General features: G+C 43.1%; 1 protein-coding gene across 2 annotated transcripts in view; it reads left to right on the top strand.

Annotated features, from left to right (window-relative positions):
- Positions 1 to 25,914, top strand: part of Cacna2d3 (calcium voltage-gated channel auxiliary subunit alpha2delta 3) — an 807,286-nt gene that overhangs the window by 367,100 nt on the left and 414,272 nt on the right. For both annotated transcript variants that reach the window (XM_021202917.2, XM_029541665.1), the window contains exons 7-9: positions 2,934 to 2,994; positions 3,085 to 3,235; positions 14,615 to 14,689. In XM_021202917.2, the coding sequence (XP_021058576.1) occupies positions 2,934 to 2,994; positions 3,085 to 3,235; positions 14,615 to 14,689 (287 nt within the window). The remainder of the gene's footprint in view (positions 1 to 2,933; positions 2,995 to 3,084; positions 3,236 to 14,614; positions 14,690 to 25,914) is intronic.

The raw sequence follows: 25,914 nt of genomic DNA, 5'->3' as shown, positions 1-25,914 counted from the left end.
GTTCATGTTTACAGTATAGGAAAAGCACGAAGTGCTACCAAGGTACCTGACATTAGGCGGCATGCACTTTCGTTGGTCCTCACCAGTGTTTTCCAAGCCCGTAGAAGCCACGAGTAAGGATTTGCAAATCAGAGGGCGAATTAGGTAGCAGAGGTCAAGATTCCCAGTGTGCCCTTGGGAAGCTGTTCCCTCTGTGGAAATCATCTTCATCAGAAATTTAGGTTGCAAGTGACAAAGACCCTGTGACAGCAAGCTCCAGCAAGAAGCTTGTGTCTAAGTGCATGCCACTTGAACTCTTGTGTGCTATGTTGGAGAATTGGTGGTTTCCAGCGCTCCACAATAGCCTTGTTTCTCTGGCAAGGAAGGGGAGCGTTGGTTGCTTTCCACCTCTCAGGATGTTCCAGTGAGGCTCACAGGAGCCTGTGCTCTGACAGTTTGCATAAAGCTTCTAGAATGCGCATGTCTGGAGCACACGATTGAGCAACCACCTCTCAGGTAGTACTTAGTTACAGCAGCCCTGGTAGAGTAATGCACCGTCATCTCATGCTTGGTGTGTCTTCCTCCAGTTAATGACTCCCCAGGCACCTGTCTGCGCTGGCAACATGGGCACTTGTGATTTCTTTTTGAGTGTCTGTGTGCAGTCCCTCCATTGATTCCATCTTGGGTGATTCTAGTTTGTGTCAAGCTGGCCATCACAGGGTCACCCTCTTCTGTGTCTCTCTCTCTCTTTTTTTTTTTTTTTTTTTTTTTTTTGCTGGGATTGTAGCCCTGGCTAGTTTTGCCAGCAGATTAATCTGATAGGGATGTTTAGAAAGTACCAGTGCGAGCAGTGCCTGTGGGGATGCGGAGAATCACAAGCCCATATGTAAGGCGGTGTTCTCGTTTCAACTCTACCTCCAGTCCCTTCTTAGACGTTTTGGGAGAGTACACAGCAGCAAAGATGTCATGGAAAGAAGACAGGCAGAGCAGAGGGAGATTACCTACAGTGTCTAGAGATAGGCACATGTCTTACCAACATACATGATGAATACAAGCAGCATCTACTGAGCCCCTTGACTGGATCAACACATTTATAAAATTAAAAAAAAAATAGGACTACGCCATCCTAACTATGCCAAGATTTCCAGAAAACAGTGCATCATATAAGTTAGGAATAAATCACATGACGGCCCCTCATTGTACAATATTGTATCCGTTATATTTTATCTTTATACTTAATGACTTTTACTTGGCCCTTTTTTATTCTTCTGCTTTCTAGTTCTGGAGGGAAGACCTTTAAAGTAGGTCCCAGTGCAGGTAAAAGCATGGGTATAATGATGGTAGAACACAGTGTCACTGTGGGATATACAGTACCTGTGTAGTAGTTTGGGGATGTTCTCTTGACCCAGCCTGTTATTACCCTGGCAAGGTCAAGAATGCTGGCCATTGGGAGCTGGAAAAGAAGCCATCAGTGCTGTATCCTAAACCAGGAATTCCACCCATGAAAATAATCATTCTGCTTTGTTTTGTTTTGTTTTTGTTTTTTTTTTAATCCTTTAAAATCTGTTTGAAGTCGTTTAGTCACAATCAGCACGGCTGGCCAAGAGCAGTGATGTCCTACCTTGTTGTAAAGCAGTAATTCATCTTATTTTTAAGTGAATGAAGACGGATACATATATTTATTTACTATGTGTGTGTGAATGGGAGTATTTGTATGCATGACCACATGTGTGCACATGTCACATTATATATGTGTGTGAGAGACAGAGGACAGCTGGAGGAGGTGGCTGTCTCCTGCTATCATAGGTTTCGGGAATTAAACTCACACTGTCAGGCTTTGCCATAAGTGCCTTTACCTGCTGAGTAATCTTATTGGCCCTGAAACAAAATATCATTGCCTTAGTAAGGGTTTTATTGCTGTGAAGAGACACCAGGACCATGGCAACTCCTATAAAAGAAACTATTTAATTCGGGGTGGCTTACAGTTTCAGTCCATTATCATCATGTCTGGAAGCATGGCAGACATGGTGTTGGAGAAGGAGCTGAGAGTTCTACATCTTGATCTGTAGGCAGCTGAAGGAGACTATCACAGGGTGAACCTTGAGCATATATGACCTCAAAGTCCCACCTTCACAGAGATACACTTTCTCTACCAAGGCCACACCTCCTCCAATAAGGCTAGATCTCCTATAGTGCCACTTCCTATAGCTGGTCATTCAAACACATGAATGTATGGAGGCCATACCTATTCGAATCACCTCACTCATTCTTAAAGTAAGATTTACATGGAGAATGCCATCCCTGGTAATGTCCTTGCTGATTTTTAAACCATGAGACTAAAGTTGCTTGATAAGATTTGTGTATGGGAAAACCTCCTTTGGCTTCAAGGCCTGAATTGAAAAGACCTGGATTTACTTTGCTCAATAATTAGGACCATTTCACTTCAGCATGGAAAGACAGGCCAAATTTCTGAGCTTTAAAACAGCAGCAGGAAGGAAACAACTGTCGAGATGGAACCATCAGATCACATGATTTCCCCCTAGCCCCATGTTGTAGACATGACATCACTAGGGTTTGGTGATGGGGCCAGACACTGCCTAGAGACCTTTAAGTGATGCCAGCAGCTTCAGCATCTTGCTGGACTGTGAGAAATGGTCTTGGCCATCTTCATTCCTAGCCGCAAAGGGGGCTGGAGTTGCATCTTCTCTGCGTAGATGGCATCTTGCTGAGGTAGTCTCCAGTCACCACAGCTGTCTGAAACAAGTGGGTAAAGGCCCTGATTGCTGCAGGCCTACCTGAGGGCATTTCCCAGAGATGGACGAGCAGTCAGTGAGGAGCTGCTGGGTTGTGCCTTCTCACCCCATCTGTTTGGTCAGCAAAGCAGAGCAGCCTTCAAGTACTACAAATAACCATTTGAAGTCTCAAGGTTTCTTATAAGCCCATTTTTCTTCTAGGGATTAAATGGGAACCAGATGAGAATGGAGTCATTGCCTTTGACTGCAGGAACAGAAAATGGTAGGCAGTGCTTACATCTCTTAGTCAATTTTGAGAGGAAATTTGAAGAGAGGCCGCAATTCATGGTTACTTAATCTTCCCTCCACTTAGGTACATCCAGGCAGCGACTTCTCCAAAGGATGTTGTCATTTTGGTGGACGTCAGTGGGAGCATGAAAGGACTCCGCTTGACCATCGCCAAGCAAACAGTGTCCTCAATACTGGATACTCTGGGTGATGATGACTTCTTCAACATCATCACGGTGAGTGTGTCCGTTCTGTGCTGCTTTCTTTGCACTTTGGGTTATTTGCATCTTTGCAGTGTGATATGCAGGGTCTCAGAGCAGAGGATGATGGTTGGTTATGTGCTAGTCCCTGAGTTGGGGAGAGTAGAGAGTCCTCCAGGGACAGAGAATGCTATACAATGCATTGATTTCTTTGAGATCAGCAAACAGCCTCTCCAACCTTTCAGGGTAGGGAGTGTTGGAGAATAGTCTTAGCAAAGATGTCCCAGGAGCTGCTAGAATTTCTCAGAGGATAATGAACTTTAAGCCAGCTCAACCCCCCTGTCCATGATGGTAACAACAAGAAGAAGAAAAGACTGAAAGGTGGCTGGCATGGTATGCCCTTCCCTCCTCATAACCATGGCAGGAGTCGGGGCCTGGCTCGGGCAGAGGAAGAGTTCAGATAGTGTCTGTGAGATGTCCAGGGTTCAGACACAGGCAGCTGGAGACCAGAGAGCATGACAAAGCTGGGCAGTGATATAGACATGCAAGAAAGACATATTCTGTTTTCCATTTGTAATTCTTTCCATTCTGTGGAGTTCTTTGATGTGATCATCATGTCCTTAAGACCCTTCCCTTTCCTCTTTCAATGAACTACCTCTCTTTTCAAAGACTGTAGTCACAAGAAACTTCTACTCCCCCCCCCCATCCTGTCATGCACAGTGGGGCACTTGGATGTTGTATACAAGTGTACTTTGCCATATTTAGGTATGCTCTGATAGCCAGTGACAATGGAGGCAGAGTGGCAAGGAGCACAGAGCTTGGGCATTGGAATTGAGACAATGCTCTGGTGGTGATAAAGCTCTGTTGTGTGCGCTTTCCCATACCTTTGGACAGAGCATGTTGTCATTGAGGCCTATGTTAGGGCAGCCTTCTACAGAAAGAGAATACCAACATGTGTTCTCTAGGTTAAGGTACAGATGCTTAAGTGGCAAGGGTGTTGCTTGGTTGCTCTTTGCCACATGCTGATGAGACCTCCAGACCAAAAGGCATAATAACCACAGAGCAAAGGTCCCAACTGCTGCAGGTTTTACAAAACCATTGAGATAGGCCAGCAAGATGGTCCAGTGAGTGAAGGGGCTTGTTCCTAAGCCTGACAGCACTAGTCAATCCCCGGGACTCAGCAATTCACACCTTTTCCTTGCCTAGGAACACGTGCATGTGTGCATACTCATGCACACACATGTGCACACAAATGAGCATCTGTCAAAGAAATAGGTCACAGAAAAATCTCAAAGCTCTGAAGAAGAGCAATTGGAAAAGGAAGAGACCATTATCTCCCTGGAGTACAGAGGTTATTTTAAGATACAGGCACCGTCCCGAGAACAATGCCTAATGCACAGTAGAAGTTTAAGGACCCATAGAATAAATAATAGTAGCTACTGTCAATAGACTACCCTCTGTGTGCAGCCCACAGCCACAGGTCCCCAGTAGCTCACTACATTGACCTTTCACCTCAGCCCCGTGCACATGGCAGGAAGACAGAGAGGCATGGGGCATCATCAGTCACTGTCTCCAACTGGAGGTCAGGAGAGTACACGGTGAAGCCTTAGGTCTGACCTCACTGTGCTGCAGCTCTCTCGTGTGGAAGTGGAGAGGATGTAGCGAGTCCCCTCGATCGTCTTACCACAAAGACATTGAGTACAGGACCTCCCCCTTTGCAAGAAGCCTTTCAGATCAGGGCTCCACTGGCTTTCTACTAGGAATCCCCTAGTTGCCAGCCTCCATGCGACAATGTAAATGTGGTTGGACCTCACATATCCCGAAGCATTTATAGATAAGTAGCAGCAAATTCAAGACAATCTCTCTTATTAATCTTTAATTATGTCTCAGAGAAGTATCAGGAATTCACAGAAGAAGAGGAGCTAACTAATTACATCTTACATCCTTTATCTGTCAGAATTTATTGTTCCGTTAACAAGACCAATCACTTGAAGTTATCTATGTAAGTTCATTAAGATATACAGTGTCAAAGCAATAATGAGGAGAGGGTGATTAAGATAATTAAAAGGAGACAGCTAGCTATTATGGAAGAGTTGGGGAAAAAATATTTTTCTTTACCGTAAGTTATCCTCTCAGAGAATAAAGCCCACTGGAGATTACATTCCCCATCACTTTGCATCTGTCCATTCATTTTCAGTGTGAATTAAGATGACCTACAGAGTTATTGTGATGCTGGGAAGTCTGAATATTTTTATGTGAACCCTTCATGACAGAATCGTGATCTCCACTATTGTTTAAGTGAATGGGTCAGATATGGTAGCAAATTCACATAGGAAGGCAATGAATTAACAGTGAATTTCTGTGATGATTCCTTTTGAATGCATCAAACATTTAGATCTTTTAGACAATTCAGATTTTCTGTTATTTTTCCATTTGATGACATTATTTCAATGTTTCTCTATATCTGCACCCACATAGTTAAAAAAATGATTCTACATTTTAACATGCGTTACCTTTGAATGTCAGATTATAACCTTCAGGAGTCTGTTCTCTCTCCTACCATGGGGGGCCTGGGGATTGAGCTCAGTGTTTAGGCTTCACAGCAAGTGTCTCTACCCACTGAGCCATCATGCTTATCCAAGCCCATATGTTTTCCCACAAATAGCATCATGTTCTATAGAATACCTAAGAATTTGATCTATTCTCTCATTTTAATTAAATGTATACCTATCTACATACAATTATTGTTGGTATCAGTTGTTTACCCAAACCTCTTTGTTGGCTATAGATCTGTGTTATTCTTCTGTGAGACCCTCTCTTTTATTTGAAATTGCTGAGGTAGATAGGCTTGCCATGGCCTGGAACACACTGAAGATAGAGTGTGTATGTTTATCAGGTTGGGCGTGTGTTTGGTTGAATAATCTCTACACTTAAATGGCTACATCAGAAAGAACTGCATCCGTCGTACCACATCATCCACTAAGTAGGGTGAAAGTTTGCACACTTACTGACAGTTGGAGGGCCTCAACTAGTGGTAGATGTAGAGGTGGCTAGTTATCACTTACACTACTTTAAGTTGTGACTCCTTGTGCCCAGTGTGTCTCACTGTTTTTTTTTTACAGACTCTTATTTTCTTGCAGCATTTCCTCCATCTTCCACCTTGGATATGAGTCTTCATCATATGGTGTAGGTTTTCCCCAAATCTGTTTAAAATAGTCACTTGCTGGAGGACACCCCAAAAAGAGTGGTTTCAGGTGCATATGGGGAGGTGCATCTGCACCTCTATGCAGAATGCACTGCCTGCATGAGTGGGTTGTTCTTGCAGAATCTTGATACCCTAGAGGACAGTCCTTTGGCTGTCTTTGCTGTATGTCCAGCCTTCCTATGCTTGCGAGGTGGATATTTGAGGAGGCATCGTAGAGAAAATCAAGAATGCAGGCCTTGTTTCCCATGCTGGAAGCCCTCTTGCATGGTAGGGTTTTGTTCAGGCAAATCTAATTTATCATTGCCTTTGATTTTCAGTGTCTCAATGCAGGAAGTCAGGAGGATATTGAAATAATAGGAAAGATGGTTCATGGCCATTTGAATCAGCTTTACATTTTATTAAGCCCATTGTAAAGTGTATCTTATATATTATACTGGAAATCTCTTGACCTGAGCCTTTCCAGAGAGTAAACATGAAAGTATAAATAACCGCTGTTTTATCTTTAATGGGCAGAGTATTGAAAAAACTCTGTCTAGAGCTAATGAGTTAACTGACAAAATTATAAAGAACAGGTGAAATAGAGGGATTTTGTATAGTTGGAGTTAAAATTTGAGGTTAAATTATGACAAGAAAAACCATATATTTTTTTCTCATTCACTTTGAAGTCATTCTCTAAGCCATGCATTAAATGAACAACATTATCATAAAAATGAGGGTGCTAATTCCATATGATGCTGGAAGTTGAGAAATGGTTTTACAAAGAAGCCAAGCCAGGCATTAAACGAACACCGCATTAACTGGGCTGATATTGGGAAATCAATTTAAAGGCCTCCTGCAGGCTCTGTTTGAGCAGAACGGTATGGAGGAGAGAATCATTTGCTAGTTCACCCTAGAAATTTCGGATACTCTGTTTATAATTCACAGCTTTTCCTTAGAACTAATTCTGCAGCACTCAGGCTGCTGTGGCTTTGCATTATAAAGCAATCAGGACTGTACTGAGAGGCCTGGCTTGGTGTAGGCTTTCTGTGCTCTCTGGTGCTGTACTACTCATTAAACCCAGTTGCGTTTCTAATTTCAGAAAATACTTTTGTGAGAAAGAAGATCCAGGGATGCCTCATGTTAGTGAAAATAATATGGGTTCCTCTGCTTCATTCCATACTTCCTACATTTTCATCCCAAAGGCCATTTAATTAAAAATACAGCAGCAGAACTAGGAACTCATTTAATTGAATCTTCTTTGCATCAGCTTCCTGCATTCCAGAAACAAGGCAGTGTTTTCATATTATGCACTGTTGGTGGAACTTCAAATTCTCTAAGATATACCTATGTATTCCTTTGTTGTTTATTAATCTGTTATTTGATATCAGTAAAGGTTTTTCTTTTTTAATTTTATACTTCAGGGGTGTTTTTTCCTCCTCAGATTTGTGTTGAGTGGGTTTTTCTACATTTTTTACATTTTGCTTTCCTTGTCATTGTGCTCTCTGACTTAAGTGCTCAGCTGTAGAAGACAGCCATCTGCCTCACTATCTTGAGATCCTGTGTGTGACTGGCTGGTAGGGAAACCCAGGACCAGATGCTCATGGTACAGTGAGGCCAGCACCTTCTGGGAGGGAGCCTGGCAGGGACAGAGACAGAGCATGCATCTGTGGGAGAGTCCATGAAGAGGACTAAGTGTTGAATGAGGTGATGACTCATGGGCATTTGGAGTGATGAAGACATTAAGCATAAGGAATGGGCTAGGTCAGGGATGGAAAGAGGAAGGAGCTTACGGAGATGGCAAGTACCATTGTCAGGTGTGAGACTGGCCCTCACTTCAGGAGAGAATTGATAGTGTCTGGAACTCTGGAAATGGGGAAGGACATGGAGGAAAATAGGCCAGAATGGTGCTGGTGTAAAGAATTGGACTGCATTGAAAGAGGCAGACCGTATCAGACAAGTCCAGTCAGCTATGTGAGGGGCATCATGTGGAGTCTCAGCTTTTAAAGTGATGTGGGGAGACCTTTCTGGAAGCGTCTTCCTTCTGTGTCTTCCCTCATCCCAGTGTCTAGGCAACTGATGGCCTTATCCCAGTAAATCTGAAAGATGCATCGTTCTCTTCCAGCATGTTGGGCTTCTGACATGAAGTTCAGGTACCTTAGCATCATCTAGAACCCAAAGGTGAGCTGGCCCTGGGCCAGCCCTCAGGTTGTGCCATGTACAAGCCTAAAGGGAATATGCGGCCAACTACATGGCCACATCTTTATTCTCAGATGTTCCCCAAGAGTGTTCTGGCCATTCAAGGACTGAGGTTAAAGCTTGCCTTTTCTAGTCTCCTTTCTGAGAATTGTGCTTTGCCTATGGAAGAAGAGAGGTGGAAAATGCTTACAGAGAGTAAGAAGATGTGAGCAGAAGGAAGAAGATGTGTGGTGTAATGCTCATTGCTCCCTGACCATGAGTTTGATAGTTGATCAAGATAGGGACATAAACTCTCAACAAGAGAGGGAAATGTTAGGACATTGTCTAATATCCAAGGAAGATCATGGTGGCCTGGTTTGGGTTCTAAAGGACCCCTGTAGTCTGAGAGCCATGCACTTTTTAATCATGAAAAAGAAGAGTAGTGATATGAATATGTACATTTACAACCAATAGGATCATTCAGTGGTGAAGGTCATGAGCAAACTGAAGTGGGCATGCCCGGCACATAGTAGGTTAGTAGTTAATGCTAAGCAAGCAAATAGGGGAATGAAGACTTCTGTGGCAGACACCTTCCTGGGAGGCAATGCTTCATCTCCTACTGTTAGAGACCTGGGTCCCTGTGAAGGCTCAGAGTGTGGTGTGGAGTAGAAGTCAGGTTCCTGACTTGAGTTTCTAGTTGGCTACTTGTGCCCAGTGGAGCATCAATTTATATCCCACAAGTGCATATACCATGTTCTTCCAAGGAAACCAAGAGATCATGGCCTCTGCTCCCAAGAGCAGAGTGCTCCCACTACTAGCACCTCTCCCTTTCTCCTTAGCTTAAGTGTCAACCTATCACTGAGTCCAGACTTTTCATTCCCATGCCTACCTCCTTTCTCTCATGTACACTGCGTATGTGCATATGGTGGCCTGCCTCGTATTCCTTCTTGCCAGGACCTTGAGCTTACTCATTCACCCTCTGGCAGGGATTTTGACCTCAGCTTTCTCCAACCCAGATCCTGTGGCTCATTGAGCTGCAATGCCTTGTCCAAGTGACTCCGCTTGTATATGGCAGGACCTGGGACTATTTTGTGTGAACCCAAAGACAAAGCCATAAGGAGATAGGAAGGGAAAAGAAAGTCAACAGTGACTGAGACCCTGTAGGTCATGTGGAAGGTTCTAAAGTGGTGGCATTCCCTCAGCATGTGGCTGGGTTGCTGGGATAGATCTTTTCAGAGCTCCTCAGGTTTTCCTGCCCTACCAAGAGAGCTCCCTCAGCATCACCAGGAAGCACTTGCTACTTTGGTAGGAGAGAGGGGTGGTTGGAGGCTTCTTGATAGTAGCGTACTGGCCATAGAAGGAGCTAAAAACAGAATACAGAAGATATTTCACCTGTGAGGGTGAATTGTATCATCTTTATCTTTGGGGTGCTGACATCAGCTTTGCAAAGTAAGAATGAAAGAGTTACTTATGGGCTATTGAATACCAACTCTAGCATCAACTCCATCTTCAGTTATAAACTGATGTGACCATCTGCTACCACTAATTCACAAAACAAAAGTCCAGGAAATACTGGAGCTGGAGGAATAGTAGGATGCTTGCTGCTCAAGCATAAAGACCTGATTTCAGATCCCCAGGATGTGAAACCTAGGCACACAGCATGCACATATTTACATATCTATAACTTTAGTGCTACTGAAGGGAGGGAGAGAGACAGGCAGATCCCTTGAGTTCATTGGCTAGCCAGTCCAGCCAATCACTGATCTCCAAGTTCAGCAGAAGACTCAGTAAGTAAGGTGAAGAGTGAGAGGAAGACACATAATGTGGACCTCCGGCCTCACCATTCATACACACACATGTGCACACGTATACACATGTACACACCCACAAGAACGTACACATAGACATTTCTTACATAGACAGACACACAACAAAACAGCAAGGGCATCCAGGGAGTATCTGTAAATACATACAAGCTGAAAGATGTCCAAATGGCGAGCTGCTGGAGCTTCAGAAACATCCACACGCAGGGCATCCTTTGCAGTCCCTTGGGAGTTTGCTGAGCTTGTTTGGCCAGTGGGCTTTCTTGACTCGGCAGCTGGGCATGGACTTCTCCTTCTCTCCATGTGGCCACCTCCATGCCCCACAGTGATACAGACCAGATTGCTGAGCCTGGCTCAATCCTGATGTCATCAGAAATCAGAAAACTGCGGGCTTGGATGATGCCACTAACAAGCTGGCTGGTGTTCAGAGGAGTAAGACGCCTCTACTGTGGGTGCAGTGTGCTCAGTGACAGTGGGTCTGCTTCTGATTACTACATATGTCCTTCCCTGATGAGGACAAAATTCCCTGGTCTTCTTTGCCTTTAAAGCCTTCCCCCAATACCTCCCCCAGCATCTGCTAGCCTCCATAATAGCAAAGTGCATCCACTCAGATCTGTCACCCCCCCACACACACACTACATCTCCACAGGTCCACTGTGGCAGTTACCATACAATGATTAGGCATAAGTGGACTCTGAGGTTTAGCAGCTGCAGCTCCCCAGTGTCCTTAGCAGCACAGGACTTGGTACATCTGTCCTAACTCTAATCTCAGACTCCACAACCACAAGCATTGCCTTTAAAGTATGAGTCGGGAAGAGTATTGGTAGACCTTTTCTAATTACCTGGAAAACAGTAGGCTAGGAGCAAGAACAAGGCTGGGGAGATGACTCAGTTGGTAGCATGTGCTTGCCCTTTGAGTCTCAGGACCTGAGTTCAAATCCCCAGATCTATGTGAAGCTTGCTATGTAACATACTTTCATCTTCCCAGTCTTCCTATGGAAAGGCAGAGGGCAGAGACAGAAGCATCTCCTCAAGCTCCTGGGCCTGCTAGCCTTGGGTATGCCGTCATGATGAACAGGATCTCCACCTAGATAGAAAGGGAGGGCCGACGTGTCTGATCGCTACACATGACTGGTACATGCGTGCTCTCTCTCTCTCTCTCTCTCTCTCTCTCTCTCTCACACACACACACACACACACACACACACAAACACACACACACACAAATCATAAACATATTAATTTAAAAAGCAAGAACCAAAGCAGAACCCTTAAGAACATTTAGATCTTTGAGTCGCACTAGAACTGAATAAAGGTTCAAGTGTCCCTTCAACATGGATTCATCTAATAACCTGATGGAAGGCTCCAGAAGGAGGGCAGGTAGAGTCTTGGTTCTGTGGATCAGAGAGCATCACTGGCACACCCGTGCTGGCCCCATCTTCTTATTCTCTTCTTTGGCCTGTGCTTCTCATCTTTTTTTTGCCTGCTGACTACAAAGTAATTGCTATAGCTGGTCAACAGCAGCACGCAAAGGAGGAAGGAAGGGGTAGGTATATCCAGATGAATTTTCTTTTCAGTGACAGAAGAAAGTCTGAGGAAAACACACAAGAAACTTCTCTTCTATCTCATTGGCTACACGTGGTTTGATAACTAACCCTGGCAACAAAAGACTCTGGAAGCTGGTATCTAATAGAGCTCAGCTGGATAGTTGTGATTGGCTAAGACCACTTATACTGCAAGGATTTGGTTCTGCTGAATTCATTCATCAGTAAGGGAGGTGAAGAAGGGAATAGATATTTCCATAGCAGTTTCCATTTTCTTTCCAAAGCCCAGGAGAACCTTGGTAAAGATCTTCATGTTGATCTATGTCAGTGCTTCCTGAATCTAGAGGTAGCATTCCTTTCTGGGGGTCAAAAGCCATTCTCTGTTCCTCAACAATTAACTTCAGCAGAGCATACATAACCTAGGGTTTCCAGTGTTGTAAAAAGATGCCATGACCAAGGCAACTCTTACAAAGGCAAACATTTCATTGGGGCTTAAACGTGTTATCATCATGGCAGGAAACATGGCAGCATGCATGCAGGCATGGTGCTAGAAATGTTGAGAGTTCTCTATCTTGTTCCAAAAGCAACCAGGAGAAGCCTGTCTCCCGGCAGCTAGGAGGAGGATCTCAAAGCCCACCCCCACAGCGACACACTTCCTTCAACAAGGCCTCACCTACTCCAACAAGGCCACACTTATTCTAACAAGGCCACATCTAATAGTACAAATCCCTGGGCCAAGCATATTAAAACCACAATACATCTAACTTTTATTTAACATAAATAGAATATGCACAGTATAAACATAGTCCAAAGAATCATCACAAAATGAACATATTTGTTTAATCTGGCTGACCATGTCCAGAAATAGAACATTCCCACAGTTCCTCAAAACCCAACCCTAGAACTAGTCCCTTTCAATATCCCCTTTTGCAAAAATATCCACTACGCACCCTTCAAAAAGTTGCCTAGGAGGAAAAACAGTCTAGGTTAGATTCCTCAAGCTTGGGAGAAGAGAATCAGAATGGTGCATATCTACTTTTTCCTCTAGACTTCATAGGACAAATGAAGATTTTCACATGCATTTCTGAGACCAGAAACAAAAGCTTAAGGGGACAAAGGTGAGCCTGACAGGATGCGAAGGAGGGTCCAGGGTGCAGAGGACTTCAACATCCCAAAACTACATGACTTCGAGGTCAGACTGGGCATGAGCCTGGACAGTGCTCCCCGCTTAGTCACTAATGCCTTTCAAAGTTTGTTTTTCCCCAGTTTCCTTGTCTGTAAGGGTGTGGTATTTGAAGTACTTGAGGCTGAGCCAAACTACAAATGAAGCTTATCCTGAGTCTGGATAAAGGAAGGGCTCATTACCATAGCAGCTAACTAACTGCCCAGAGCAGCATCTCACCGATTAGGCAGCTTGTCTGCCTGTGGTGCTATGCAGCCACTTGCTGTGGTAGCTCCTTGTATCTCCATAGTGAGTGTACCAAGAGTACCCTTTATTTCACCCTGTGTGGGGCTTGCTTGGTTTTCTCATGGTACTCACTGATCACAGTCTAGAAGGTCAACTCCTCAGATTCTGTTCTAGAGTGGATGTGAGCGATGCTTCTCTCTTCCCACAGCAGCTCTGGGTGTGGTCATTAGGCTGTTAAGTTGAAAATGTCACGGTGGGTGCTCTTACTGCATGAATGAATTGTGTGGTACTTACTGTGAGCTTAGACCCGTGCCCAGATCTACTTAGTTCAAGGCCACAATATCGCAGATATACAACTGGTCTTAACCAATCACAGTATCAGGGGGTCAGGTAGAGCAACCAACTAAAAATGGGGTTTCCCTGTGAGTTGGGGGCTCCAGGTGAAGGGAACTAGACGTTCTATGGAACATACATAAGTACCTCTCCTGTACCCAAGGTTCTCTCCCAGTGGGTATGTGACTGTGCCAATCCATAGGACAAGAAGGGGTCAGCCAGGGAAAGCAGAAGTCAGGCAGAGGTACTCCTGATACAGTGCTCAGCGGTGAAGGTCAGAAGGGAAAGATGAGCCATGCGACAGGCCAGCAGGGGATGTAGAACAACCAGAGCGTGCCTTTGTTGTGGACAAATGGGTAAAGATGCTTGAATGGTCTTCTGGTCTAAATGTCCAGAGACTATCAAAGCCCTTGGAAAGGCCATGTGCAGAGGACAAAATCTAAGGGTTATATCCTGGAAGCTGGGGATCAAAGGCGTTGGAGAAAGCAGGTATTGGCAAAGCCACATAGATAGTACCACTATATAGGAGGTGTAAAGAAGCCCCTCCCCACCCTTCCCGAGTCACTGAGAACGGCAAGCCCCTCCTTCCCTCCAGTATGTATCCTCATGTTTGACCAATACAGGTATCTCCCGATCCTATGAGGCTGCTGAGGCTGGAGCTGTACCACCTCATCTGTCTGCTCCATCATCTCTCAGGGACACATGGAAGGGTGTGTGACTGCTCTCTGCACTACTAAAAGATGGCCCAGTTATCCGTATGTCCTCTGCTGTGCTTCAGCACGGGCTCCTTAGGCTTCTTTCAAAGAAGTTTGTCTTTAGCACTTGATTGCAGGTGTCTGGGTGAATGGAGCCTGCGACTGTGCTCTTCCCCTGTGGCTCTGACTCTTAACTCGTACCCTTTGGGGTCCTCATTCAATATTTCCTCTTGGTTGTTTCTCCCCTTTGCAGTATAACGAAGAGCTTCACTATGTGGAACCTTGTCTGAACGGAACACTGGTTCAAGCCGACAGGACCAACAAGGAGGTAGGTGCTGCCTCTGGGCAGGAGCACCAGAGATTTGGGGGCATGCCTCTGTCTCTGTTATTGTGGTTGTTCATCATAGTTCTATCTCAGTTCTTAGAAATCTCTTCGAATGTGACATGTTCACGATGGCTGTCGGAGCTCACTCCAGGTTGTGGACTGTTTACTAAGAAGCACATATAAAATCATGGCAGGAAAATAATTACATTTTATTCCTCTGCTTGTTTTTCCTGAACCCATTGGATTGGCTTTGTTTCCCTTTTGCCAACAGCAGACATTGTGGGTACTCAGTGTCTCTGTTGGCACCACAGAGAGAAGATGGTTTTTGATGATATCTCACTGAAAATTGAATCCACTTCTTATTTCTCTTTTCTCACTTGTTACAATAGATTAACTCATGTTTGGGGTAACTTTTGTGATAACTTGTCTCCATTAGAGTGTAAGCTTCACCAAAGAGGGTGATCTGTGAACTGCTACATCCTAAATATTTCAAGAAAGGCTCATTCCATACATATTGTGGAATACAATGAATATGTGTTAAAGGGAAATCTTAGGAAATAGGATTGAAGTTTCAATTCAACTATGAGCCTTCTAGAATATTCCCTAGAGTAGACTTCTATGATGATACATCTTTCCGTTGTGGAACTTCTTGATTTGGCAACCCAGTTATCATGCGTCCGTCATTCCTCTTCCATAGCACCTGTGACAACTCAGACTAGTAAAGGTTTAGGTGCAGCCTTGTTACACCTCATGAGACTCATGGATGCCATTACCTGTGTTATTTTACAAGATGTCACACGAGACTCGATCTCTTCCCCTGGTGATCAGATTCCTAAGAGGGGACAGGGGATGATGACCAGGGCAGTCTTCTGTGATACACACTACAGAGCAAAGCTCTGGCCCTTATTGCTAGAGAAACTGGTACTATCTTAAAGGGGAAGCTCTTTGCTTGGTAATCTCTGAGGAAGATTTCCCAGTCTCACAGGAGACTGGGAAAGATTAATTCCATCTGGCACACAGGAGAACTAACAGCTGAGTTTCAGTTTGGGAGACAAAAAAAAATTACACATACACACACACACACACACACACACACACACACACACTCACTTCATGCTTACAGGACAGAGTAGTTCAAAGAATAAGCGTTCCTGAGGATGCTCATTTGTATGAAGTTGAGGAACCTACACGTTTCTCTAAGCACTTTCCCTCTGTCCATTGCCTGGATGAGGAGTTCGCCCTTTTCTGAAACTCCAATGTTTGTCTCAAACAGGTCCCAAAAAAGAAAGTTTCCAATTTTAAAGTGAAGGATGTTTAAATGATCAAAGCCATCCTCTGGTAGCTGATAACTTCCACAAAGAATAGAGAGCATTGTGAAATTTGAAAGAATCAAGTCATATATGGGACTGGGTGAGAAAAATAGGCCAGAAATTCATTTAAATTGTCTATTAATTTATGGTTACAAAGACAAAACAAAAACAAAATAAAACCTAGAGTAATTCAGAATATATATATATATATATATATATATATATATATATATATATATAATATTATATTATATTTTTCTCCAAATATCTGCTTCTGTAGCATGGAAAAGCTATGTATCAATCAGGCTTATCCTTATTTCAGAATGCTGAAACTGTAAAACTCCAATAAACACATACATAATGAACCTGAAAGATATTCAGTAGAAGGCAAACTAACCAGGGACTTTCAGACTTGAAAGTATCAAGATGATTTAACTAGTTTCCTTATTGAAACCAGGAGAGAGAAAGGGTATATTGCTTGCATGAAACATCAATGTAACGTTGGGTCTCCTGTGAAGTTGTAGGGGAAGAAAGAAGGATAGCACTTTCAAATACTAAATGAAAAGATAATCAAGTGCAGGTTGCAAAGGAAAGAGAAAGGGAAGCAAGCAGGAGGAAGCAAGATGATAAAGAACAGAAACCAATTAAATTGGAGAAGAAAGTGATGAAGTAAGAAAAATCAATGAAACTCAAAACTGTTTCCTTAAAAAGAGTCAGTAAAATTCATAACTCTCTGGGAAAACCAACAAAAATGTGTGTGTGTGTGTGTGTGTGTGTGTGTGTGAGAGAGAGAGAGAGAGAGAGAGAGAGAGATTAAATAAATAAATAAATATTGTAAAAGATAAGCTGTCATAGACAGCTTTGACCTTGTAAATTCAACAAAAGTGATCCAAATTTACCAAAATCAGTCTAATGAAATAGACAGTTTAATAGAGCTATAATGATCAAGAGGAACTTAGTTGAAAATGTAAAAGCCCTCCCCTCAAAGAAATTCTTAGGTCCAGATGATTTTACTAGTAATATGTACCAACACTTTAAGAAGGATTTATGCCAATTTTACATAATATCCTTTAAAAAGTTAGAAAGGGCGTGTCCTAGCTTCAGCTCCCGAACAAAAGCAATTTAGGGGAAGAAATGATTTATTTTGGCTTAAAGATAGTAGTCTACTATTTAGAGAAGCCGGAGAAGGAACTTCATTGACAGACTCAGGACTCCCTGCCCAGGGAATTGTTGTCAACTCACAGAGTGCCGGGCTGTCTTACATCATTTACAATCCAGATTGTCCCCTACATACATGCCCGTAGGTCAATCTGCTCCGGACAAACCCTCGATTGAGACTCCCTTCTCAGGTGACTCTAGGCTGACAAGTTGACACTTAGAGCCAAATGGAACGTACTGAGGCACCACCCTCTCCTTTGTGGGGGTGGGGAGGTGGGAGTGGGCGATTTCTCTGGTAGAATAAATAATAGTAGAGCAAAAGAAAACAACAGTGCACCACACATGTAGGCTTCACTCTGAATACCCAAAATTGTTTCAACATCAGTGTCAAATCAATCAATGTCAATAGGGTAATCATGAGAAGATACTCAATATGTTAGCCTAGCATTTAATTGGGAAAAAGCGTTTGATTAAAACCTAGGCCCCACCATAGTTTTGTTTGTCTTTTTTTTTTGTTTTGTTTTTAAAAAACACCTTAGCAAAATGAGATGATGAAAAGGCCATTTATAAAAACGCCAGTTAACAATGACCTTGGTGAAAATTTGACAGCTTGACTTTGTTTAAAAACCTTATTTTATTTGATGTATATGAGTGATCTGCATGCATGCATTTCTGTGTACCACATAAGTGGCCTAAGGCCCACAAAGACCAGAAGAGGGTGTCAGAGCCCCCCCCCGTGCTGAAGTTGCAGATGGTTTTGAGCTACTGTGTGGGTGCTGGGAACGGAACCCAAGCTCCTCTAGAAAGCCAGTCAGTATACACAATTCCCAGAACTCAAGTGAAAGTGGAAAAGCTAAGTGCTGTATTGTACACTTTATAATCCCAGCATTGGGGGAACAGAAACAGGCAGAGCCTGGGATTCACTGGCCAAGCAGCCTGGCTTGCTCAGCAAGTTCCAGATCAAGAAGTCTCTCTCACACACACACTCTTTCTTCTTCATGTGTTCTCTCTGTCTCCGTCTCTTTCTGGTTCTGTTCCCAAAAAAGAGAACCATGAATAGTCCCTGAGGGATGACAACTAAGGTTGTACTCTGTGTCTATCTTCCTTCCTACCAGTACCAGCTGTGGTTCTGCTAAGTACCACCTCCAAAGGGCCAGATTGACCTTTTCCTGACTGATTCTCATTGTTCCTCCCCTTTTTGGCTTGTGCGTGTTTGTACATGTTTGCATACATGAAGGTGCACAGGGTTTGCAGGGATCACAGACGTGACACCCACACAAATGTGACCAGTTTGGTTTGGAAGGAGTTACAAAGCAGTTCAGGGAAGGGAGGCTATTCTTGATGATGAAAGACACTGAAGCAATACAGCATCCATAATAAAGCAAATGTGAAATTAACCTTGACCTCAGCTTTACAGTTTATGAAAAAATATATTTCAAGTGGCTCAACGAGTCAGGCGAAAACCATTTAGCTATGACAGTCTCTGGATGAACAACTGTGACGACTCCGGATCTAGGGATGGGCAGTATGCAGGCTTGTTTGTTCCAGGGCAATTGGGATATCTGAGACGCCCCTCTTCATTCCACTCGACCTTTTCAGCAGCGGATCCTGAAGGTTCCACTACCCAAAGGGCATGGAGACCTCTTGGAAGACCACATCTAGAATTATGATGTACTGTAGCCTTGAGGCCGGGGGCCTAAATCTCAGAGCGTGGTCATTTAAATCAAAACAGCATTTGATAAAATTACTTAAAAGAACATGAGAAAAGGAATGTGGGGCTTTTAAAGTCTCTTAAAACAAGGCAAGAAGAGGGTAGAAACGTTGGTTGACTTTGATCAAAACTGGCTTCCTGTGATTTTTACATAAAATAAATAGCCGACAGCTGGGCATCCCTGGACAGGGGTCTGCAGGTTCTCTTTGCTGGTTGGTTTTGTCTTCTTAAGGTGTGGTTTTCTGTCTGGAGAACATTTGCCTTTGCTGTTCTATATACTAAATAACTGGCTGGTATTTTCTTTAAGGAAAAAGAAACCATGACAAATTGGGTGAGTCTGGAGTTCAAATGTAGAATTCAAACAAGAAAATTCACATTGTAATCTACTTCAGACCTTCTGAACCATTCATCGGGCCTTGAAATGAACCTCCAGTGGTCTCTGCGGGGAACAGAGGGGGAGTAGGAGGGAGGAAGGAGGGCGATATGGTTTTTCTCTGGTTTTGTAATGAAGATGTCCTGAAATCCACCAAATTTCATGGTTCCATTTAAGATTCATTTGTGGATTGGCTGTTGCAAAATCCGCCAATCTTAGAGACCCACGTGACCCCCCCCCCATCTTCTCTCACAGCTCTCATCTCTTCCCCTGGCATCAGGAGACACAAAAGCTCCATGACCTAACAAAAGGACCCAGCAGAGTTGCTAGGTTTTCCAGTTTCTTCAGTCCCAGCTTCACTGAAGGGGCAGGCAGGATGCTGAAACTTCAGGCCTCACTTGACTATAGAAATATGTAGTATGTCAGAGTGCTGTAGACCACCGTGTTGAGGGTGGGGGGATGTGTAAATAAGTGACTGTTCTGCATATAAATGAATGTTGCCAGTTTAAATACAAAAGGAGATAAAGTTTGTTGGGAGAACAAATGATAACTCACTTTCATTAAGTTCATTATATTTCATTAAATTCAAAAATAGTAAAAGGACTATGAGTTGCATTGCCTTTGAAACATCACGAGTGCCTAGAAATGAAAAGAGAAAATAAAAAAGAAAATTTAGGAATAATTTTAGTACAGTTATGTAGAAGTTCTAGATCTGGTCACTTAATATTCAATGTATATAATTTAAAAACAACAAGAATAGAGTGCACACAGAGAGACAGAGACAGACAGACAGACAGACAGACAGACAGAATAACAACAGTGTATACTTCACAGTAAACTACTATTGTGAAATGGTAGTTTCTGTTTTGCTTGCTTTAAGCTGTAAGCGAGGAGAGGAAGAGGGGAAAGGGAAGAGAGAAGGGGGCATAAATTAAGAAGTCCATCTGATATATTTCTGCAATATTAGAGTGTCTTTATATTGAGCACACATTCGCCATTGGAAATAAGCATGTTACCAGTAATTTCACATTATTGAAAATCATACAAAGACTTAAAACAAACTTTTTATAGAACGGTAACTAGTGACTGTTCACTTCTCTCCAGGTCTACAGATGACTTTTAATTTCCAGACCAATTTTCCTTTTCTCATGGGGCAATTTTTTGCTTGTCATGGTCAAGAGATACATCCATGTCCACCTACTATTAAATCCACATTACCAGGTTACCTGAAATTACTTAATAAAAGATAGTTCACATGATACACAGTAGAAAAGAAATCCTAGTTGCTGCAAGGCAGCCTTGCAGAGAAGCTAGAAAATGGTGATCAGGGGCTCTTTTTGTGAGAGACTATTCCTAGAAAATTTTCAAATATTACTTTTTATATGTAATTATCTATTTATATGCACTTGATCAATGCAATTATTTAAAAGTAGCCAAATTGCCATTAGGGGACTATCTGTGTTAGGCTGTGTGCCAGTATATAGTTTGGCTTAGAACTGTCAGTCTAGAGCAGTTCTGATGTCATTAGGTTTATCTCTATGTCAGTGCACTGGAATTAATGTGATGTTTTTGTATGAGCCTACGTTAGATGCCAGAAAGCTTCTTGTTAAAGGCTCATTGGTAAATATTTTGGTTTATGTGGCTATAAAGTCTCTGCTATGATGACTGGGTTTTACGATTGTAGCACAACAGCGACACAGACAATACATGATGAATGGTCCTTGCTGAGTTTCAATGAAACTTTATTTACACAGATGGATAGTAGACAAGCATGGTCCAAGGATGATAGTTTGCCCACCCTTGGTGTAAACTGTAAATGAGATTAGAAGATGTGTCAGCATATGCAGATTTTGCATAACTCAGCTTTAAACATTGCTAAATGGAGCTCATGGAAGCCAGAGGCCTGCTTTCAGTTCACTCCTTAGCAAATGAGGACGAACTTCTACCTTGAATAGAGTTTCCACCTTGAATACACTCACCAGGTAATTGATTTCTTTTTTAAATTTCACTACTCATCTGTATTTATCTGGGAGGCAAAACATAAGGATAGGTATTGTACACAGCAATATATATATATATATATATATATATATATATATATATATTTCATATATATATATTTCATATATATATTTCATATATATATATATATATATGAAATAATGGCATATCATACAATATAGAAAACATGTTAGGTTCTCATGATTGCTATCATTATTGTTACTAATATATGCATCACCAGTTTTGGTCCCCAACATATTTGGTCAGCTCATCAGACAAATGATTGAAACATAGAGATGCTGATTTACATGTGCAAATTATCATTGTAAATACAGAACAACACCAGTCATACATATCTTAACACCCATTGCCTTGCGGAGCAGGTGGAGTTTTCTGTCTTACACAGTTCAATGTTATTTCATTCTTCTCCGGTCTTGATGTACGGAGAAGTAAAGCCCAATTCTGAGTTTATAGTAGGCAAATAGGACAAACCGTAGGACATGTCTGAACATGGCATGGTGAGGGGTGTTTTGTAAGATGTTCCTATGGCACTGTGGTATTTCCATTAGTAAGAAAGAGCACAGCTGTGTGGTACATAAAGAAAGATGTGACATGCGCTCACTACTTCCACCTGGGTGGGAACTTACTGAGCTGTGTCAAATATACAAGCTATCACGTTGCTGCCTCAAATTCTCTGGAGCTTTGGGGAAGCATTAATGAAACTGATCAGATACTAGTGAGCAACTCTGATTAAAGCCCCCGGGGAAGGTAGAGACTAGAGGAAGATGCCCAGCATACTCTGCTGGTCTTTAAATTATTCCCTTGAGATGGGATCTCACTGAATCTGGAGCCCACAATGGTTTTTTTATCGTTGTTTGTTTGTTTTTGTTTTTTTTTTTTTTTTTTGTGGCTAGACTGGCATCCAGCAAGCTCCAACAATCCTTTGAGGTTGTAGACTCACATGATGGAGCCCAGCTTTTATGTGTGAACTTAAGATCCAAACTCAAGGCCTCACGATCGCACAGCCAGCAGTCTTAATCACTGAACTATCTCCCCAACAGAACTTGGATATTCTTTTCTTTATAAAAATTAGTTTTTTAAATTAAGTGCTTATGTCTATGTGTATGTGTATGGGGGGTATGCACATGTGAGTTGTGGGCACCAATGACAACCAAAAGAAGGTCCAAGATCTCCTGGAGCTGGAAGTACAAGCTGTTGGGAACAGCCCAGTGTGAGTGCTGGGAACTGAACTCAGTTCTGGAAGATCAGCATGGTTTCTGAAGTGTTGAGCCATCTCTCCAGTCCCATCTTTAGGTATTTTTAATGGAGTCATCCTCCTACTGGGCTGGGGGAAGGGGGCTATAATTTGACAAACACTTACCTCACCATAACAGGGATTTTACTTTAGACTGTGGTCCAGTCTCAAATGCATGTCCTTGGCCACCAGTGAACAAAACATTCTCTAGATAAAGCATGACTACCCTGTAGTTCAGTCTGAAGATCACACCGGAGACTTATTAACAGAATTCTGTTTCTATGTAGAGGAGCTCTGGGACTTGCTAGTCAGAAAAACAAAACAAAACAAAACAAAAAACAAACACTGTCTTACATAAAAATTCATGTTAGGCTATGGCAAGTATCACTGACAGGAAGACAAAGTACAATGACCAGGATGTTCCCCACACATCTTACAATCCAGACACTGGGTTAAATCAACGCCCTGATTTCTGTGCTGGTATTGCTGTCCTGGATATTGGGTTGGACACTAACTAGAGATCTAGAATGTGTTGGATTAACAGCCATACAGCTCTGCCACCGCCTCAGCTTGGGGTGTGTCTCCATACTTTGCAACACCTTACCGCACCTCAGCACAAATTTGCTCCTCACATCCCGGATGGAAGGAGATCAAGGTCCGGATCTCATTTTATATTAGGGAGACTGAACCCAGGGTCCCATGCTCTGGATAAAACCCAAAACCTACAACAAAAACAGCTATTAGAAAGATTTATATTAAATTGCATTTTTTTTGTTTGTTTCATATCAGAGAATGGTCAAACCTCCCACACAGGTACAACCTCAGTGTCCTGCACTGGGGTCAGATGAACCCCCCCACAACGCAACCTTTCATGGAAAATGACCTCACATGTAACACATCAACTGGCTGTATGTGATTAGGGTCTGTCTTCTGTGGAGGGAACCATAGGTGTTCACAGGCCTCTCGTGTCCTTTCAGGATGCTTCACATGAATAAGTTAACAAATCAATAATGAGAAGTTTAAAAACCTTGGCAGGCAAAACAATGCACCTTCTTCCATATCTAGATTTCCCCCATCAGCGCTGGAAAGCAGCCTTGAGGCCTGTCTTCTAGATTTAATTACTCTACAGGTTTAAGCCTCTTGACAAACCTAGTTGAGATGAGCTATGAAAATCACTGGGGGCCTGTCGCAGGCATGATTTCACTCTGTGCTGTTCCTCTGGCCTGAGTCTGGGTGCCAATTCATCAGGACATTAACTGCTCCCCCATCACATGGCACAGTCAACGTGGTAAGGGGGGGGATGTGCAGCATCTGCGTCTCAGCTGTGACCACTGAGCTTGGGGAGGACCCAGATGCTAGACCCAGGTCCTGTGCTCTGCAGGCCAACATCCCTGACAACTTCATCCAGCTGGCCCTGGTACAGCTCCCAAACGGTCAGCCCTTTAGCCTCCCCAGACATGTTAGGATTGGCAGTTTATGCTGAAGGCATTTCCTAGGAAGGGGCCAGTTGTCTTGCCACAGAGATGCCCATGTGATGTGTAGCTTATCACACATCCTGAGAGAGGGAAGGTGAGAGAGGAATTGCTCGCTTGGGTAGAAGTCTGTAAATAATGACAGTGATGCTAAAGGCATCTGTGCGTGGTACAGGGGTTCTTTCCTGTCTTTACAGAGGGAAGATGCTCTTTTGTTGTGAATTCATGAAACTGTTTGCCTGGAGTGTAGCAGCTTTCTTGGGCATTTGCTTCAAAATCTCAGCGGGTTGAGCTAGATTAACCTCATTTAACAGCCAGCTGGGTCTGGAAGGGAACATCCAGCATGGATCAGCAGGCCCTATTCAGAGCTGAATTCTCATTATCATTCCACTTAGGGGGCAGAAGCCTGGCTGTTCCTCAAGGACCCATTTGGGGTCCACACACTGCTGGGTAACGGAGGTAATGGGTATGCGGTGATGGACCCAGAGAGTAAAATCACAAGTGGAGCCTCTTTCTTCTTTCTCGGCAGTGTGATGAGCTTCCTGCTTTCTCTCTCCCTGTGGGAGTGTGGTTGGAGGGAGGGGGTAGCTGCAGGCAGAAGAGGCAGGTCTTCCATGGAACAGACTGATATCCAGAGTGTGGTAGCTTGAATAGGAATGACCCCCATAGACTCAAGTGTTTGAAAGCTTGCACTATTGGGAGGTGTGGCCTTATTGGTGTATGTGTGTGGCTTTGTTGGAGGCAGTGGGTCACTAGAGTGGGCTTTGAGGTCTAAGAAACTTGAGGTCTAAGAAACTCAAAGTGTACTTCAGTCTCCTTCTGCTGTCCGTAGATAGAAATGTAAAACTCTCAGCTCCTTTTCTAGCACCAATTCTGCCTTCACACTGTCATTCTTCCCGCCATGATGATTATGGACCAAACCTTTGAAACTGTAACCCAGCTCCAATTAGTTTTTTCTTTATAAGAGTTGTCATGGTCATGGTGTCTTTCACAGGAGGAGAAACCCTAACGAAGAGTGAACATCTCAGATGTTGCTTCTTTTGAGCCTTGTTTACCCTTCCCAGATAATCCATTCTGCATTGCTTATATGCCCCCACTGAAGTCTAGTGTTTTGTTGGACTGTGTTTTAGGTGGTATCCACATCACATCCTTCGATTCTTATATAACAGTTGGCTTCCTGGTAGCAGAGATCTCAAACAGCAGATTCTCATTGTAGGTGAGTTGTCAAGGGTTCAGCATGGTCTCATTTGATTGTATGTATTTGTATGGTTTGACTTAAATTTTATTTTCTGGATTCTCATTCTGACCATCAAAGTCATGGATGCTGATAGCATTAGTAGACTGAATGAGAGCCAGCCATTGCTCAGGTGGCTTAGAAGAGATTGGGCAAAGCCTAAGGAGGCCTTTCTATTATTCCCAGACTCCTGCCTAGCTGAGCTATGTTGTCTCTCCATCCCACTCCTAGGAAGTGATAGGCTATACATCATACTGGCATCTCTGTGCCCAGCAATGGCCTCTTCCACAGAAACACCTTCAGCATCATCTACCAATCCCAATTTGTCTTGGCTAGAGATTCCCATTATAAAGTGTAGAGCATTTAAGAGTCGTTGGATATTTCTAGCAAGCTTCCTGGGCTGTTGGCCATTTGCTGGCTAGCATACTGTTAGATACCACAACTCATATTGCCAGCACCCCTCATCCCTGGCAGCTCTACCTGCATCTTTGTGAACTCAGGCATACTATGAGCACAGCACTCCAGTCTCTGAGTATCACTGCCCATCAAATCCATAAGAACTGGAATGAAATGACTGACTCTTTTGAGGGTTCAAAGTCGTGCTCTGGTGGTCAGAAGCTGGTCTCTAAATATGTTCCCTTCACCCTGATCTCTCAGGCTAATTTTTTTGGCACGTTTTTTAATTTGATATTTTCTTTATTTACATTTCAAATG

Source organism: Mus pahari, chromosome 8 (genome assembly GCF_900095145.1).
Source record: "Mus pahari chromosome 8, PAHARI_EIJ_v1.1, whole genome shotgun sequence".
In the NCBI taxonomy this organism is placed as follows: Eukaryota; Metazoa; Chordata; class Mammalia; order Rodentia; family Muridae; genus Mus; species Mus pahari.
The sequence above is the reverse complement of the archived record's forward strand: the minus strand, read 5'-3'. Positions and strand labels throughout refer to the sequence as shown.